Here is a 19,713-nt window from a genome sequence, read left to right as displayed (position 1 = left end):
TCTGGGCTGCCCTTCATGAACTGGGGATCATCAGATTCACAATCCAAAGGGCCACGTTTACTCTAAAACACTCCAACAAGTGGTATATAAAAGAACAAGCTTTACAGGCCACAAGGATAAAAGTATTAAGTAAATGGGTAGCTCACTTGGAACACAGAAGCATAGACATTTTATACATTACAGGAAGTGCCTAATAAAAATCTCATTAAATAAAGAATGAACACGCGAACCTGTTCCTAGCAATGAAAGATTCCTACTACACAGGAGGCAATCAAATACTTTCTGAAGTAAATTTTGCCAGACTTCAGGCTTCATTAATAATATTTATTTTAAAGATCACTTTTTATTGTAACAAATATAAAGTCATCAATGTTTTACAAATTGTCAAAAATGCCTTAAGTACCAAAAAAAATACATTAGTAAAATGAATGTTATATTGTATTATTTGGTATATACTTGACACTGTCAGCATGCATACCATATGTCAGAAAAGCTCATGCATTATTGGAAGAGAGAAAAAATAAGATATAAGTGCTATATTGTCTGATTACAAATTCATTGCTTCAGTTAGTTTTCTTTCTTCAGGGATACCATTTACCTGCAATGTGTAAGAATGAACATGGGCATGAGTTAAGCATGGACACTTTTAGATTTGGAGCAAAACGAATTACTGCACGGCGTAATTTTCTATCTTCTTAACATAATTTAAAATAATTATGTTGCATTATTTCTCTGCATTTGGTTTTCAAAAAAAGAGGAAATTCTAAGTTAGTCCTCTCCTTCTTGGGTCAAAGCTACAATGTTTTGTATTTCTCAAAAGGCACGGCCTGAAAATTCCTCCCACAATAAACAAAAAGAATGAGTTTGACTGCAGGACGTATGACTGTACCTTTTAATCGTGGCTCTTTAGAAAATATCATGTGGTTTGGAAGGGCAGAGAAAATGAGAAAACCTGAAGGGGCATCAAAACTAATGGCTTGGGCCTGGTCCAAACGGTAGTGCTATTGTCAGCTCTTAACTGCTCTATTATCTCAGCTAGTGCTTAAGTCCAGGATTACAAGCCCAGCAGCTAGTTCATTTCTTAAACTTCTGATGATCTTTTAAAAGAAAACAACTAACCAAAGAAAACAAACTTCAAAATATACCCTCCCTTGACAAATTCCATATAGCAAGCTGCAAACAAAATGACTTGATATCCATGGGACAAACCCTGTGCTTAAATTACCTTCATAAAGAAAACTGTGACATTAGCATAGTGCTTTGAGGTACTTGGAAAAAACAAATTATGAAAATCCTGCACAAATGTTGTTGCCTCTTTGCGATACTAGGATAACCAGGATAGAGGGACAGCAAAGCTGTTGTGCCCATGAAAATACATACACAGCACTGAATCCATGCATGTGCAGACAGAATGGAATAACTTATAAATTGAGAAACAAACTTCATTTTTTCATTCACACGAACAGAATGGGAATAAGGAATGTAACCTGCCCATTTAGCTCTTCTCTTCAGGAGGTACGACTATTTGGTGTTACATTTATCAGAGGCAGAAACACAAAAATCTAATATCATAATTATAAAAGATGCCAGGCTGGTCTCTCTCCCTTTAGCACTTAGGTACTTTGGGGACTCATCGAAAACAAGAACAAGAAGAAAACAACCAAGAAGATACGGTGTACTTTAGTCAATAATACAGAAAATTACAGAAAAATATAAGAAAACAAGAAGGTAATAGGCTGTAAGTGTTAACTAAAAAGGAGATGAAAGCTTTCCTGACTCAAGCAAAATGCTTGTTCCCCAAAACCTGTCTTAGAAAAATAACTTAGAAAATTATGTTGAACAACCTAAAATCCCCCTAGGGAAATTCTTTGGCTCTTATAACATTTGCTCAGGCAGAAATTGTCTTTGTATTTGGAAACGGTGCCTATTACTAAATTGTAGCAAGCTAACAAGTCTACTTGCTAAAAATTTATACAACTATTAGGTAAATCTCCCTAACATCATCTACTTAGGTTTCCTTATTTCTCCCAATGGTAGGAGGGAGAAGTAAAATCTAGATTTTTTAAGTATTCGAAAGAACTATTTACTATTTTTCTAGATATTGTCTTCCTTCACTCCTTGTCTGAAATAATTAAGAATCAGAGGTAAGACATCTTAGGAGAGATGGAAGTCTATGAGGTTAATGAGGAAGAAGTTCTAGCATTTCCACTGAAGAAATATTCTTTTAAAATTTTACCTCTTTAAAAAAAGGCATGAAATTAGTGGTAGTAGGGATTCATTTATTTCTTTGCTCTTTAGACAACACATATTTACAGCAGTTTGTTCCTTCATTAATCTCCTGAATGCTCACACAGTAGCACCACTGCATTAATATACTGAACAGTCTTGTTGAAACATGTTAGCATTTAATTAAAACAAGCAATCAAAATTGTGGGGGAAATTCTTATAAACGTTATTTCATAATTAAAATCTGATGAACAACTTCATTATACTTGCCTCAAATCTTTGAAAAGTTGTCAAACGAAAATCTCCTTAAATTCCCGAAAGCAGTAATAGAGAAGATAATTTTTTGAATGAAAACATGCAGTAATTTTCTATATGTGCCTAAAGTTTTTATGAGACTTACTTAATAGCTTCCCTACCACAATACCACTATTCATACTCTGAATTCCACATCCAACTTACATTTTTAAAACTTCTCTGGCTTTTCCAAAAGAGCTACAAAGGCATTACTGGTTGCTCGGCAATTAGAACTAGGAATCAACCACTAATTAGAAAACAATCATGAATAAGTTATCTACTTGGTACAGAGATGAATGAAATAATTGGCTGTGGAAATTTTTTAGGGACACTTGAAAGAAATAAACTTAAAGAAAGCAAGTCTCAGGGAAATAGAATAGTCCAGGGAGAATTGCCCACCATCTTGTTGTCACTGGTCATGTTATAAGAGCTTTTTAAACGGCATTAAAACCAGACCAACCATTTCTCATTTATCCCCCTGAAGCCTCAGTGATTAGTCACAATGGTTTCCTTTTGTAAGAGTCAGTTTCAAGCTGCTCACTTACTGAGACAAATCCTGGAAGCATCCAAGCTAAGAATCTTTCATACCAAGGGGAAGAATAGGGCGCTTCACTGAAGGAAGGGGATTTTATTCAGTCTTCCTTAATTAGACAGGACCTCCATGGATGCTTTTGCTGTAAGATCATTTACCCTGTGTTTATCACTCTTATGCCAATCTACGCAATGATCTAAGCTATTATTCTGAGGTTCTAACTCTGATTAAGGAATGACACAACTGTTTTGCCTTACTTGGTGAAGCTAAAGCTTCATAAATTATCTAGTAGTATAATTATCTTTTGATCTATTAGCTTCGTTCATAAACATGAACTTATTACTTTTCGTACTCACCTGTAGTCTGCTGTTGGGGTATCTGAGTCTGATGTGGCAAGTTCCTAGAAATGATTAACATCTTTTAGTAAAACTGTATTTGTCGACACACATGTTAACAGAGAGCAGACACATTAGAATGAAAAACTTTATAGCTGGAAAGACCCCAGAAATCATCTAATCCAGCACAAACACAGCCCCCCACCTCTCATAAGTTTATGGATGAGGAAACCGAGGTCTGAGGAAGATGAATAATAACAATATTTGATAATATTCATGGAGTTTCTACTACATGTTATATTCTACCTCACAACAACATAGGAGGTAGGTATTATTTTTCTCAATTGACAGATGAGGAAATAGGCTTGGAAGTCCAAGGCTACGTAGCCAGGAAGTGGTGGATAAAGATGAGAACATAGGACTCCAGGGCTTGTGTCTGTAACCTGTACACTTTCAGATCCAGGTCTAGAACACATATACACACTCATAGAACAACATATATTACCATCTTCATTCACTGTGCCAAACCTGTGCTCCTCCATCCAAATCCCAGGGAATGACACTGGCTATCCACCCAACTGCACCAGTCAAAATATGGAAGTCATCATTGACTCTTCCCTCTCGTTCAGTTTCTACAATGAATCACTTGGGAACCCTTCATGATTCTCCTCAATCTCCTTTGAATCTGTTTGCGTCTTCCCCATCTCCACTGCTACCTTGGTTGAAGCCATCATCATCTCTCATTTGGATCTCTGCAACTGATCTGAATTATTTCCTCATTCCCATTCTTGCTCCCTTATAATCCACTGTGCACACTGCTGGCAGATGATCTTCTGAGACACAAATCTGATTATGTCATTCAAATGAACACATTTCATTATTTCCTTATACCTACTGCAAATTAAGTTTCAAGTTTCTTAGTTTGATCTGGAAGACCGTCAATGTATCTGGTTCCTACGTGGAGCCCTCCCTGAACTTCTTGAAACAGAATCACCGCCACCATGGCCACTATCATCTCTTGCCCCCAACCAGCTCCCATTTATCCTTGCAAACTCAACCCAAAATTTATTACAGTGGACTCATATTACTCCTATAATTTAAAAATATCCCACAAGGAACATTAATTAAAATATTTAACTTATTATTTTTAATTAAAAAAGTAACATCTCAAGTACCACCTCTTCTATGCCTCCTCACTCTCTAAGCACCCCTACCCCAATTAGGTTGCCACTGAGCAGGCTTTCATACACAAGCTGACTGTCATCGTATTTCTCCTCACATAATGTTTAATTGCCCCAAAGGGCCTTAACAGTAAGAACCTTCCTATTTTGTTTAGTATCCCTAGCAGTAAGCATGCAATAAATTATGTTTGGATGAATACATGCAAAAATGAAGATACTTACAAAGATTCACATAATACACATGTTTATTAACACTCATATTCACCCATTCATTTTCAGATTTTGATATGAAAATTAGTTTACAAAAATATACAATTTAGATTCTGTGTGGAAGAAATTCTAGGAGTCAGCCCCTTGCAACAGAGTAGGGCTTGATCCAAGCCAGGGATTTTCAAGGTTTTTTGTTTCTCTTCAGCAGTGGAATTCCTTTTAATTGAAATCCTAAGCAGAACTCTTGATGTACAAAAGAGATAAATGTGAGGTTGCCCGTGTTGAAACAAGGGAGCCAGGAATCCCGCCTGCTTTGTTTCCTTTGCCTCACATGCTGGCCCCTAAGGCATTGGTAAGAAACCTCCAAGAAACAAAGTTTGAAAACCGTTGATCTGAATCATTTCAGCCAGGCAAATATTATGCTCCAAATACAATGATCTAAACTGGAAAACAGTACATACTAAATACTGTTCAAACTCTTAAACTAATCCATAGGAATGTTAATGACTTCAAGTGATTTTTTTTTTAAGTTTGAGTTCCTTTTAAAATATATGGTTAAGGAAATAAAATCAATTCTAATTCAATCTGAGGAAGTTACTTAATAATTCATCTCAATAATTACATTCTTTTTTTGCTATTCCCTATCAGCCCTACTTATCCTTGTGTGGTCTCCGAGAGTATTTTCCTTGGTTTGTTTACTCTTTCAGTATTTCACACAATGTATTTATAGTGCTTTTGATCACGAAAGTAAAAAGATTAATTTACAAACCACAGAAAGGAAATTAAGTTACAGATTTAAAGATGGGTGAACAAACATCTTTACTACCAAAGTCAAAATGCAATTTCATGGACATTTGGGAGGGGGATATGAGTTTTCTTTTAACTTCTCAGGTACAACTACTTTGGGTCTATTCTACATTAGAAACGAATACAGCACACCTTGCGTTTGCACGCACGCACGCACACACACACACACACGTCCTCATTTCCTATCATCTCTAGCTCTACCTGGCCTATTAATGGATTAAATCAATACATTTCGACAAAATAAAGATACCAAAGAGGACAAAGAAAGCCTTTCAAAAGCCCTAGATCAGGATAACCAAATTCAAAATCAATCTGTGAATGAAGTAGCTGGACCCCCCTCTCTCACTGGCCAGCCCACCTGACCCTTCTGTGGAACACAGTTTTAAAACCACGGATCCAAGTCAATCTACACCCTGTCATTTCTTCTCTAGCCTTCGTTGTTTTTTTTTCCTCTTTTGCTACAACTTTCTAAACAGCAATGGCCTTGGTTAGGTTTGAAGAGAAATGGTTAGTTGAGAAAGTGCCACACACAAATGAGCAAGAAATTTGGAGAAGTATGAGCAATTGTGTGTATTACACTGGTTTAGGGATTTACAAGTATCTGCAGTGAGTGTCCCAATTAAGTTTGTTAAGTTTGAACAAAGTACATGTGCTCCTCACAGCTTCAACTGAAACTCAGATGAGTTACATACAAGTACAATGTGCGCAACAAGGTGCTCAACAAAAAAATATGTGGAGATTCAACATCCCCAGAGTCTCCAAGGTGCGCACACATGACTGATTTTGCGGTTGACCAAACTTGTGGCTACAAGTGAGCCTGTGAGTGTTAATATACCTATGATGGGCATATTTGAAGCACGTATTCCATTTAAAGGTTGAAGGGAGGTACCTCATAAGAGCGCTGCTTCAGGCATACTGGAAAAATGCCCACATCTGACTTTGCTATAGTTGAGCAGAGAATGCAGTAAGAAAATGGAAACGCTTCTATCTTTGGTGAAAGCAGGCTGCTAAAGGCAATTAGACAGGAGAGTCGGGGTTGACTTCAAACAGAAGTCCTATAATCCTTCAAAGAAAGGACCTTTATAAAGTCATCAAACTATTTAGAATAATTAACTTATCAGTGGACTGGTGGAAAGATTATTATGCGTAAACTGAATTATGTAGAAAAAAGATTTACAAAAACTGTAATTCTCTAAATTATTAGCATTAATTTTTTTCTATTTTTACTACCATTAACTACAGGCATTTAAATAGAAAATTATGTAAATTAGCTATTGCACAAACTCTATCCTTTAAGAAAGCAAAGGTAATAACTTGCAAATTAATAAATAAGTTATTTGGGGGAGTACATAATTATTTATTATTTGTGCAACCATTTTAAAGTAATTTGACATTCTTGGATATCCTGTAGAGTAATTCTATGAGTAAGGTTGATGATTATCAACTCATTATATTCCTACTTGCTTGAAGACTCAAAAGCAAAGAAAGGTTAAGTGATTTGTATAAGGCCACAGAATCCATGCCAGAGTTGAAAACAAATGACATTAGTTTAGTTATGTGGAACACAAAACACTTCTTTTGAATTAGTATGGATTCATTTAACAATAAGAAATAGTAATATCTTTTTGGAACTTCTCAATTATCAGCAAAATTGACATTACCCAAACCTTGAATTTTCTACAAAATTTTTTCTACAAAAATGCTGATTTGGACCCTATGACTACTTTTACTAAGGAACCAGGCCATTATTTTGCTCAAAGAAGGAAGGAAGGACACAAAGAAACTGGAAACATCACCACAATTTTAAATTTCAAGATCTAATTTTAATTAAAATCAATGTAGAATATACATGGAATATAAAGAAGAAAGGAGAAATTAATTTATTTTCGGTTTTTTTCCCTACTTTTATAAAGCTGAAAGCAAGCCTACCACAGCTTTAAACTGAAGGAGTCCAAATCTCTAGAACCAAAATCCATCAGAGAGATACTATATCTATCACTTTTAGTGTATACTCGCTGAATTTTTTTAAAAAGTCAATGGCTCTGAAATATCCTTGGCTGCTCGACCCACGCTTCTTGTCAACAGGAAATCATTATCTTGATCTCCCAAAACAGTCTCTTCAACTGATATTAACTTTCATTGAAACCTAATTTTTTATTTATGGAATTTTACCATGAAGCTGGTTCTCACTATTACCCAAGGGAAGACAAATGGAAAAATACTTTAGATAAAAGCTAAAATGATTAGTTACTAAATATCTATAATTAGAAGACTTAACTCTACTTTTATACTTGTTAATTTGCAAAAGATTAAACACAACCTACTTCCTCTCTTGAGGGAGACCCAATCACCCTGGATTAAGTGTTATGTTTAGTATAATGAACAAGGAAAATTTTTGTATAGCCAATTAAAATCTTCCTAGAAAATGTTTGGGTACTTTCCCCTATTATTCCTTATATAAATTCCTCACTGAAGATGCCTCCCACTCGGGAAAAATCAATTGATACTGATGTTGGGATTAAAAAAAAAGAATAATGAAGAGGCAGATCTACCCCCTAAAAGACCACATAATACACTACAAATTAAAGAATAAATTATTTTTTAGAAAATTGAATATTTGGGATCCTCCAGTCAATGCTTCACATGAAATCGCAAAATGAGCACAGTTTCCAGGTGGTTTTTATCTTTTCAAGGTTTACCGTTTCTCTGTCCCATTCAGATATCATTTTCTAATCAGCACAAATCTCTCACTTCTCCACACCATCCTCCTCGGCAGTTTAAGGAAGTGTGAAAGTCTAGAGGCACAAAGCCCAACACTCTGGACTGTCCCCTTTCACGTTTTCTTTTGCACAGACCCCTCAGGGGGAATTAGGAGAAACTGTTCCCCCTTTAAAACTTCCCCCCCTCCCTCCACAACAGAAATACTAGAAATACTGAATCCTAAAACGTAGGTTCTTTAAGTATTTAAAGCTGGGATTCCCAATGTTTTTTTTTCCTGCTCCACCATAATACATACGTCCACCAGCTTCCAAACTCCCAGAAGTAGGGCCCTGGGATCTGTATTGCAAAAGCCTCACAGGGGAGTGTAACGTGCAACTTGGTTTGGGAATAACCAGGCTAGACTACTATCTCTCAACATTCCTTTTAGGACCTAAAATTCTATGCCTTGAAATTTGACTTTCTTAATTTAAATCATTACAAAAGCTTATCTTTGAAGTACATCAGTCAAATCTGTATTATATTTTTGATGTTACATCTTTGGTCAAAAATGTAACCTCTAATCACAACAGTGATTCTTCGGGCAAAGCAAATTTACTTTTAAGAATTACTTTAGAATGTGATTTCTAGCAATGAATTGCTGTAAGTCAGGGGACTGCCTATAGAGGCAAAAATTCTTCTTCCTATTAATGGTAACACGTATTCACTGAGCTACAAAGATAACAGATTAAGTACAGATGCAGACAGCCTGACTATACTATGGGATGGGGGACACTCTACAGAAGACATGGCTAGTGTTCCTCAAGACTGTCAAGGTCATGGGAAGCAGGACGGTCTAAGAAACTGCCTAGAGCAGAAGAGACTAAAGAGATATGCCAATTATTGTGTCCTAGACAGAATCTTGGAGCAGAAGAAGGACATTGGGGGGGAAACTAGCGAAATCTGAAAAAAAAAAAAATCTGAAGTCTGCTTGATAGTAAAGCACCAATGTTGGTTTCTTAGTTGTGACAAACGTACTCCGGGACTGTACGATATTAACGATGGGAGAAATGGGGTGGGGGAATCTCTGGGAACTCTGTATTATCTTTGTAACTTTTCTGTAGCTTGAAAATCATTCCAAAATTAAAAAGTTTATGAAACAATAAATACGTTAGCAAAGATCAAACTAAATTTGCTTTATATTTTTATATTATGTGATAATTTTAAAAGTCTGTCTATATTGTCTCTCTAATCTGAAAAGTAGAAGGAACACTGTACAAAATGAAATCCCCCCTTTCTAGCAGGTGTCCCATCTCCTGGGCCTGCTCCAGTTTACCTTTCCACTATCTGTTCAAGCAGGTGTCCCATCTCCTGGGCCTGCTCCAGTTTCCCTTTCCATTATCTGTTCAATCACTTTGCCCATAACCTGAATCAGAAATCCTTCGAGGTCAATGACCACATTATCTATCCCTGACTTGATATCAAGATTGGTAAATAACCTAATCTCAGTTTTGACCTAATTTAGGTCTCTTATCCATATCTCGAGTTTATCATCTGCAAATGATTCAACATTTTTTTACTGTCTAATTTAAGGTGCCACTCTGGAGTCCTATGAAGCATTCTACCAAAAAGAAAAGATTACTGTGTAGTTGATAAATAACTGTGGCAGCCTCCCGTTACACAACTGTTACGAGTTCTCTAGACCTCGCTGTTACGAGGTTTGCTATACCTCGTGGACTGACTTGTTTAAAAGACCCAAACAAGTTTCTATGCAGCTTTGAAGGAAAGCTTTAAATGTTCTTGAGTCTTACTTAGAAGCCAACATAAACTTTCAGCCCTATTATGCCTGAATATTTCTGATGTCAAGTCTGAAGAATAAACACAAAATAATGTAGCTAGCCACATTATTTATGAATGATAAATTCAGTACAGTTAGTATGAATATTTGAAGATGCATGCCCTTTTAGAAAGGGTTATTTAATAAATAACAGGCAGCATTATCCAAGGATATACCTGGTTATCAAGTACGGTGATACCTCATCGAATATCTCATTTTAACATTGAGAATTCAGTTCGATCCAAATGACCAAGATATTTATGTATGTGTGTACTTGGGCTGAAATAAACCTTCAAAAACAGGGAAGGAGTAAAAGCTGAATTTGCGTAAAGGACATTTGTGAATGAATCTGAAACAATAAATTCTCTATCATCTGGCATGGTTGGAAAATGAGGTTAATCACATATTCTGGCTTATAGGGAGTTACCATAGAGACCGTGCACATATTATCCATTTCCAAGAATAAAAGAAAGATAATATACACTCAACACTGAAACTACATTGAATGTAATTTAATTTTCCTCTGATGAGTCAGACGCACTTGATGATCTTGCAGTGCCTCAGAATAATCATTGTGAACATCGTCAATTATCTATGTACCCTATTTATATAGAAGTGCTAGTTAATGGACTTTTTCCATTAGCAGAAATCTGAATAATATAAAGGTTTTCTGGACTTAAAAATATATGTATGGTCAAATTGTTGTAAGTTCAATAAAATAACCTATTGCATTTGCAAACAGAGAGATCTTATCAACATAAGGACAGTCTTGATGGGGTTATGGAAGGACCAGGAAGATGCATTTAGTTATAAACTAGATAGGAAATTTTATTTTGCTTGTATATTAGTAGCAAAACTGCAAAGTCCCAGTAACATGGAATCAAAATAAAATTTAAAGAGTTATCCTTATTCCCAACAAATATGGTTAGAAAGCAGATCTAAAAAGTGACCCAGGCTTTTTTTCTCCCTTAAAGTTTTACTGACTTAAAAACATATTCAAGTTCCCCTATTCATTATAATGAATATTTCTCTCCTCTAAAATTTGATAGCATTGTTATTTTGTCAATAGAAGATTTCCCAAACTGTGTTCTTTAAATAGAGTTACCTCTTCTGACCTTTTCCATGCTTTTCACAGAGCATATCAACACACTAAAGGCTCTGAGAACTCTTGTAGTTTAAACACAAAAACCAAAATATCCTGTTTCTCAAATGTATTTGACCATTTCATTTTTGAAAATATATATCAACCTTTGAAGAATAAATATCGACATTTCACTAGCATTCTTGGGTAAAGAATATAAGAAATGGAAGCCTTAAAGAATTCTTTAATTATTTTCATTTTGAAAATGAATGATAAGGCTGTTCATAATTTTCATCTAAAAAAAGACAGGAGAGATTGCTAAATTGTGAACTATTACAATATTCTTGAAATTTTCCTAATTATTCTCATCAGTATCTAATAATCCTGGTAAAGTAGGTTTCATGATGACCCTCTAACCATCAGAGGACATAGAAATCCATCAGTTCCATTCAGTACAACTCAATTTTGTGAGACTTTAATATTTACATCCCAGATAGAATATTGTTTCCAAAACTCAAAATTATAAATGTATGCAATTTTCCCTACTGCTAATGGAACTTGAATCAATTACACACACACACACACATACATGCACACAAACACATACCTTGGTCTGTCCAACAGTAAGTACATGTTGTTAGAGGACTTCAGGAAAATATTCATAATACTTTTAAGAGTCTCATGCTCTACCGAGCTAGCTGGGCGCTCCTTCACAATATTTTTAGATTGCCAAAGTATTTTGGACAAACTTATAGTCTGACTGTCTATACTACTCATATTAATTACTGTTTAATCTTCAAATTACCACATGCACTTTACACAGTTGCAAAATAAGCATTTGCAGTGGAAAAATGTACCCAATATGGCTCCCAAATAAATCTTTAATCAGGAAGAGGTTACTTTTATATCATATCCTAACGTTTGTGTGTGTGTGTATATGTGTGTGTGTGTGTGTGTGTGTGTGTGTGTTGGGGTGAGAGGGCCAGATATTTTTGTATATCCATTGTATTTACAAAAGTAAACTGAAAAGGAGGAGGATCTCAAAAGCAAACCGTGACTCCCTTGGGGAAACTGAATTTAACCCATTTTAACATATGGTTAAAAAAGAAAAGAACAGCCATGTTCTTAGAAATAAATGACACTTTTACCTACAGTTCCCTATACCAAAACCGAGCTTCTAGACATATAACATGGGTTCTCAAGAGCAACTGGCCAATCTCCTCAACCAATCTCCTCCACACCTACCCCTTACAAAGGCCTCTTCCAGGCTTTCTAACCATAGTCCTTCTAGCACTACAGAGAAGGTCTGTACTAATAAATTGTGTTTCTAGCCAAAATTGGAACTACTCATTTTGATATATAAGCAAATGACAACAAACAAACAAACAAACAAAAAAACGCTGAAAACCCTGAGGCAAAAAATTTAGATTAAATAGATCTGTGGTAATAACATTAAAAACAATAGGTTAACAGAACCAAACAATTCTAATAGTTCTAAAAAATAATCCATTTGTTATGCTTTAGGACATGCCTCTCTTTTCACAATTAACTCATCTTTGAGCAAGCATATGTTAGTTTATTAGTAGTGCCAATTTCTTAAATATTAAGGTGAATGTCATCTTGTTTGGATTAGTGAAGGAAAAAATGCATTTCCTGAAAGTAATTCTATTTATTTGGATTAGCACCATGGGGTGGGGATCTACACTATTAGTATTTTGCTATTTTCTCCTCCAGTTATAAACAAATAAACAAATGCAACAACAATGAAGACGTCTGGTCTTGAAAGACATTAAGTAGATATATTCATGCATTAATAGTTACGGTTCCAGGGGCTTCCCTGGTGGCACAGTGGTCAAGAATCCGCCTGCCAATGCAGGGGACACGGGTTCGAGCCCTGGTCCAGGAAGATCCCACATGCCATGGAGCAACTAAGCCCATGCGCCACAACTACTGAGCCTGTGCTCTAGAGCCCGCGAGCCACAACTACTGAGCCCACGTGCCACAACTACTGAAGCCCGCATGCCTAGAGCCCGTGCTCCACAACAAGAGAAGCCACCGCAATAAGCCCGCACACCACAATGAAGAGTAGCCCCAGCTTGCCACAACTAGAGAAATGCCACGCGCAGCAACGAAGACCCAACGCAGCCAAAAATAAATAAATAAAAATTTAAAAAATAATAATGATAATAATAATTACGGTTCCAAGTGGATACTTACTGCTGTGTTTGCATCAACGGCATATTAGTGCTCTCATAACTGTCTGCGTGTAGAGGAGGTATGATTTCCCCAGTCACAGGGTGAAACACAGGAAGTGTTGACAGGGGCCATGCTATCTCTCTATTCTTGGACATGTCACGAAGTTCTTTGGTAGATTTCTGAATAGCACTATGATGGACCAGTTGGATGCTAGGTCAAAAAGAAATAAAACCACATATATTTAAGATCACATATCAGCCCCACAGGTCATCAGTTTGAAAAAGTTACGAAATCTTTTTTTCTCTTTAAAATTAGAAGACGTTATTTAACTTTGGGCATTCTACAAGTTATTTCAGAAAAAGACACATTTCATATACTTTTAACATAACAAAACTGAAAATTAGAAACTAATTTTTAAATAAATGCATCTCTCATTAAACTAAGCTATAAAGCATTGTGTTACTATTACAGCCCTAGGTAGCAAGCTACTATTCTATTTAATTTCTACGATTAAGATAAAACTACCATGGCTTTTATATTGTTACTTCTGATGGGGCATTTATAAATACTCACATAAGTTTCATTTTATGGTAGGTTATTACTGTAGATTCAGGAAAACGTGTATGAAAGGTCTTTTCATCTGTTCTCTGGTTTATCGAAATGCAGATTGGGAAATCACATAATATAAATGGCAAGTTAATATTCTGAATCTGAAATATTTTAGTTTTAATTTTTATCTATATAATCTTAGTTTTCACACGCTTTTTATTTTTAGTCTCACCCCTCCTAAATATCTCTATTTAGAAAGCAGCTTTCACGTTTATGAAATAAACTATGAAAGATGATGAATGGAAAAAAAAAAAGCATGACACACATGTATGGGGCATGACGAGCAACTGAGAAATGAAAAAGAAATGATAAAGAAAATAACAGGAAAGAAGACACTTACTCTGGTGTTTGCATGTTTCTCTTTTCCCTAGAAACAAAACAAAATTTATGAATTAAATAATAGCATTGATATTTGGAACATTAAGACTATATGCTCATGGATCTTGCATGAGGTGGAAATGCTGACACTGTTACTATTAAACGCAACCAGGCAGCATTTGCCACCAGGTTTATGACGTTACTTGGATGAGTACACATACAGAGATGGAATACTGGTGAGAAACGCACAGAAAAAAATGAAAAAAAAAAAAATGGAGATTAAGAATCAAGCTCTTGGAAATAAGTTCTATGACATAATGAAATCAGGCTACATGTAAAAATGGAAGAATTTGTTACTTGCTGCTTTATTAATTTTTTATCCTTTGTTTTGTTACCCTGACTTCCAGATAATCTCGGGAGATTATTTTAATTGACATAGATGTCCAGAAAGTACTAACTATTCATGAAGTGAAGACTCATTACTCAAATTATCATCTTATTTTCATTAATTTACTCCTAAGTTTTTATATATCTATATATACCTTTAAACATTTAGGTGGTATCGCCCTGTTTGATAGCAGAACAATTTCAAGAAAAATTCTGACCATCATTTCTGATCAAACTGACTGAGACAATTTATTTATTTAAAGTGCAATTACCATGTCAATAGATTCCGCAGTCTCTGCTTACCCAGGATGGCTTGTATAACCAAAATATCTAGCCTCAGTTATTCTTGGGACTGTTTTGCCTGCAAGAATTTACATCTAGCCTTAACAATTTTTGAATAAAGTAATTATAACCTCTAATTTAATTTACTAGACTCAAAACTATTTTACTTCATTTTAAAGGAATAAAGTACTGTAGTTTGACTTGAACACAATTTCAAGTCATTTATAAAGTGTTTTATGCACTAAATGAAACTTGGCTTTTAATGGAATCTTATATGTTATCTTAGTAGCTCTATAATTTTTTTATTAGTGCTTTAAAGTACTCACACTCCTTCCCGTCGGCAGCACATGATATAAGCAAGTATTAGAAAAAGGACCAATGCTACTGCCGAGGGCACAGCCAGTGTAATTAGGAAATCCGTGTAATAGTCTCTGCTTTTCAAAGAATCGGAAGGGGGTTTGTATTCTCCACCATCAGGTAAAATCCCTTCTCCACGAATCACTTCCTGATAGGTGGACACTTGCTTTGTTTTATCAACCTGACACAAAAGAAGACAATTACACATCAAATTAATAGTTGCAAACATTATGAGAGTTTAAGATCTAGACATATCAAGACAGTCTTTGACTAATTTCTAAAAAGCAACCTTTTCCAATTACTTTATCACCTTGAACTTGCAATTATTTATGGAAACTAGGAAGAAGTAATGCATAAAAGTAATAAATTAAAGGGTGTATATTGGCCTACTTTCTAGGTCCTTCCCACAACATATATACATACATAAATGTATACAAATATAACAAATATGTGTGCATGTGTAGGTGTGTGTGTGTACAGTTGTTCTTTTTCAGTTTACTTCCTCCAAAGCAGAAGTCCTTCACACCACTCTGTGTATTTCTTGTTTCCTAGTGACAAACCTCTAGAGCAGATGTTACAAACTGTGAACTGGCTGACAACCAGTATGTGAGTATGGTTTCTAACGTTAGTAAAAGAGAAAAAAAAAAAGAGAGAGAGAGACAATTTCTAAGTGACTACAACCTTGATCTTTCTGCCATCCAGCTGACAGAAGTAGTTTTTAGGAAAGATAGTTTAAGGAACAGGTAACCCATCCAATGCTACAGTTTCAATAAATTCTATTCCAGGCTCAAAAAATGTACAACACTTGGACTATATTAATTTACCTCCACAGTAATTGAACTGCTTTCACTATGTTGCATTTAATTATGCTAAGGTTTTTACTGAAGGCCACTACAAAAATAGCCATGTGAAACTTGTTACTACATTTGCTCGCCCCTTAAAAAAATGTTGGGGAGAATTATCTGTGGCATTTCTCAGTATCCTCTCCCATACAACTCCACTTGAAGAATTTTGTTAATGATGCAGTGCTAGTAAAAACTTTATCTTCTGCCAAGGAATTGATGCTCTGCCTCCTTTAAGAATGAGAACCAAATAACAGATGAATTTCCTCATTTAATCCGGGACATTAGGAGGCTTATTGTCAAACTTGCCCTTAGGCTTATGTTTTGGTAAAGTTTAGGTCCTGATTTTCCGGTTCTTTTATATTTTATATAGTATGTTTACTGTCTGACCCTTTAATTTAAACCTCCTGAAATCTTCTGTGGTAAGATGTGACCTATAAATAAATACAAGTAAAAGATGAAAACGAAAATTCCCAACCTTTCTCTTTATGAAGTCTTACCACAGAAATTAAAATCTTCAAAGCAGAAGTCATTTTGAAAGCTTTAGAAATTAGATAATTTTCCTAAACGTGAACACTGTACAGCACCAGCACAAATAAAATGGTGTTGTCAGGGCCCGCTGTCTACTGGCTCTGGTGAGAGGCATCTATTTAAGTTATGATTGCAGCCACTCAGTCTTTTGCACCCTTGGATGGTTAGCACGATGACTGAAATATTGAGCTTTGTAAGTTCAATATTCATCGATAGTACACATAAACCACAGCATCTGAATAACTTTACTTGATTTGAGAAGACAGGGAAAGAGCATTATTTCCCTAAGACACGAGCGACATGGAAAGAGGAGCCTGGGGCCAAGGGCCACAGGTGCTAAGTGCCGCAGTGTAAGCGTATGTTCTCCCGTCCTGGATCTGGGAAAAGTCCTGCTGCTGGTTCTCTAAGACATGAAGTGACAGTTGTGTGTATGTGTTGATATTTGTTCAAATGTCAACTTTAAACTTAGACCTAATTCACTCACCACCAATCATCAAGAGTTGACAGAAGTTAAATCTAAAGGTCGCTAAAGAAGTGAAACAACTTTCCTATCTTCCAGAAAGGAGGATCAAAAAAATTAATATAAATTATATATAAAATATCATATATACCTTTCATATATAGGAAATCTTACCCATATGTTCCTAAGTCTTTGAGCATGCTAATAAAAAAGTGATTTAGAAAGAAATATTTAATATTTATGGGGCTGGGGGTAAGAGTCTAACTTTCCTCTGCTTTTCCCTTTATTCCTTGGTCTCTCCCTCCAATCTGCGTTTCTAGGACATTGAATCATAGCACAATATTGCTTTATTTCAGATTTGTGATTGCACTCCGGTCTCCCCTTCCCAAGTGGGACAGTGGCAGCATATCTGAGGCTTCCTGCACATGTCACACTGACTCCAAAATCTATCTTGACTTAGCAGCCACCTGGATGTCCAGGGGGAACACTTGGACCACCTGCCAAGCTAATCTGGCCCCCACAACTAATCAAGAGTAGACTGAGTACAAAAGTGGAGGTACTATTTCTTAAATGGATGCACTTTCAACGGACTTGCCAAATCCTTAAAGTCAAGGGAAGTCAATGGCAGTTAACAAAGTAAACCCAGGATTTGTTCCTAAAAGCAATTCAGGTTTTAGTCAAATGCTATCTCCAGCCACATCACTTCTAATTACATTTGCAAAAACAAAATAAAAACTCACCAACGAAATTTTGCACCAGTCGATGTGAAATTGAGTACGAAATTTTTTATCACATGTTATTACAGGCTCCATTTCTTGACTGCATCTCAATTGATTCTGCGGATTTTCAACTTCTCGTAAACAAGAAGAAAATGGGACGTCGGCACCAACCATGACATAAACGCTGCAAAAATGTGAAACACTCAGGTTATCCTTTAAGAAAATTGGAAACACTGAAAAACAATCTACCCTGAAAGCAGGATTTATCCTTTTGAATTGAGGGATTATCTACAATCATCCCTAAGGTAGTGGCCTGGGCTTTAAAAGCAGTGATTCATGTAGGGGCTTCTTTTCATTCTTTCCTTTATTCAACCAATATTTACTGGGTGCTTTGGTGTACGAGACACTCTCTTGATTCTCTGTTAATTTCTAAAAATTTTTTCACCCTATTTAATTCAAAATAATCATGTATCATATTTCGATTACATATTTGGTAGACTACATTCAAAAATATTCTTAAAGTAAACTGTTTAGAAAATAACATTATCACTAAAATAATTATCAGTAATAAATCTTCATCTGATTTCATTTTAATAAGATTGTGATATTACATCCTGGAGGTGTGGAGCTGTAGGCAGACTTCTCTATTCTACCTAAGCGTTTTGTCCACCAGCTTTCCTACTGCAGAGACCCCTACTGTTAGGTTCCTCATTATAAGGTCCCTCAATCTTTAAGAAGCTAATATAAAAGAAAAACTATTGTTTGGTAAATACAAATTAGGCAAACAAAATGTATTTTCTTGATGTGTATCTTGGCAACTAGGGGAAAAGAACTCTATTCAATTTGCCAGTAAGAGTTTCACAATAAAAGTGAAGATAGTGATAATAGCATTTAAATAATCTTGGAGCAGCTTAAGAAGGTAGGAATTTCATAGGTTTTTTCCAGAAGAAAAGGGAAATTACTCTAAATAAATATTATTTCTTTTCCTAATGACAATGCTATAACTACTTACAAAATGGAATAAACCCATCAAAATTCCAGCTGTCTTCTTTGCAGAAATTGACAAACTGATTTAAAATTCATATGGAAATTCAAGGGACCCACCCACACACAAAATTCTTGAAAAAGAAAAACAAAGTTGGAAGACTCATAATTACCAATTTCAAAACTTACTATAAAGCAATAGTAATGAAGACAGTGTGGTACTACCGTAAGGCTTGGCATGTAGATCAGTGGAATAGAATTCAGAGTCCAAAAATAAAATCTTTAGTAAATTGATTTTGTCACAGGTGCCAAGACAATTCAATGGGGGAAAGAATAGTCTTTACAACAAATGGTACCAGAATAACTGGATATCCACAGGCAAAAAAAAGAAGGTGGACCCCCATCTCACACCATATAAAAATTTACTCAAAAAAAAATCAAAGACTTAAATGTAAGAGCTAAAACTATTAAACTCTGAGAAGAAAGCAGACACAAATTTTAATGACCTTGAATTAGGCAACAGTTTCTTAGATATGACACCGAAAGTTCCAGCAATAACAGGAAAAAATAGATACATTGGATTCTATCAAATTTTAAAACTTTGTGCTTCAAAGGACATCATCAAGAAAGTGAAAAGGCAACCCACAGAATAAAAGAAAATCTTTACAAGTCATATGTCTAATAAGGGACTTATACCTATAACATATAAAAGACTCTAACAATTCCATAACAAAGAGACAAATAATCCAATTTCAGAATGACAAAGGATCTGAACTGATACTTCTCCAAAGAAGATATACAAATGTCCAATAAGTGCATGAAAAGATG

The 19,713-nt window shown here is 35.4% G+C and overlaps 1 protein-coding gene across 5 annotated transcripts in view; it reads right to left on the bottom strand.

Annotated features, from left to right (window-relative positions):
- Positions 1–368: 368 nt before the first annotated feature.
- The window catches only part of SGCE (sarcoglycan epsilon), a 114,177-nt gene continuing 94,832 nt past the window's right edge, over positions 369–19,713 (bottom strand). For all 5 annotated transcript variants that reach the window (XM_061198558.1, XM_061198559.1, XM_061198555.1 and 2 more), the window contains 6 exons: positions 17,923–18,085; positions 15,319–15,530; positions 14,346–14,372; positions 13,418–13,606; positions 3,409–3,452; positions 369–598 (listed from right to left, as the gene is read on the bottom strand). In XM_061198558.1, coding sequence (XP_061054541.1) covers positions 582–598; positions 3,409–3,452; positions 13,418–13,606; positions 14,346–14,372; positions 15,319–15,530; positions 17,923–18,085 — 652 coding nt within the window. In that variant the 3' untranslated portion in view covers positions 369–581. The remainder of the gene's footprint in view (positions 599–3,408; positions 3,453–13,417; positions 13,607–14,345; positions 14,373–15,318; positions 15,531–17,922; positions 18,086–19,713) is intronic.

The sequence above is a fragment of the Eubalaena glacialis genome, chromosome 8 (assembly GCF_028564815.1).
Source record: "Eubalaena glacialis isolate mEubGla1 chromosome 8, mEubGla1.1.hap2.+ XY, whole genome shotgun sequence".
In the NCBI taxonomy this organism is placed as follows: Eukaryota; Metazoa; Chordata; class Mammalia; order Artiodactyla; family Balaenidae; genus Eubalaena; species Eubalaena glacialis.
The sequence above is the reverse complement of the archived record's forward strand: the minus strand, read 5'-3'. Positions and strand labels throughout refer to the sequence as shown.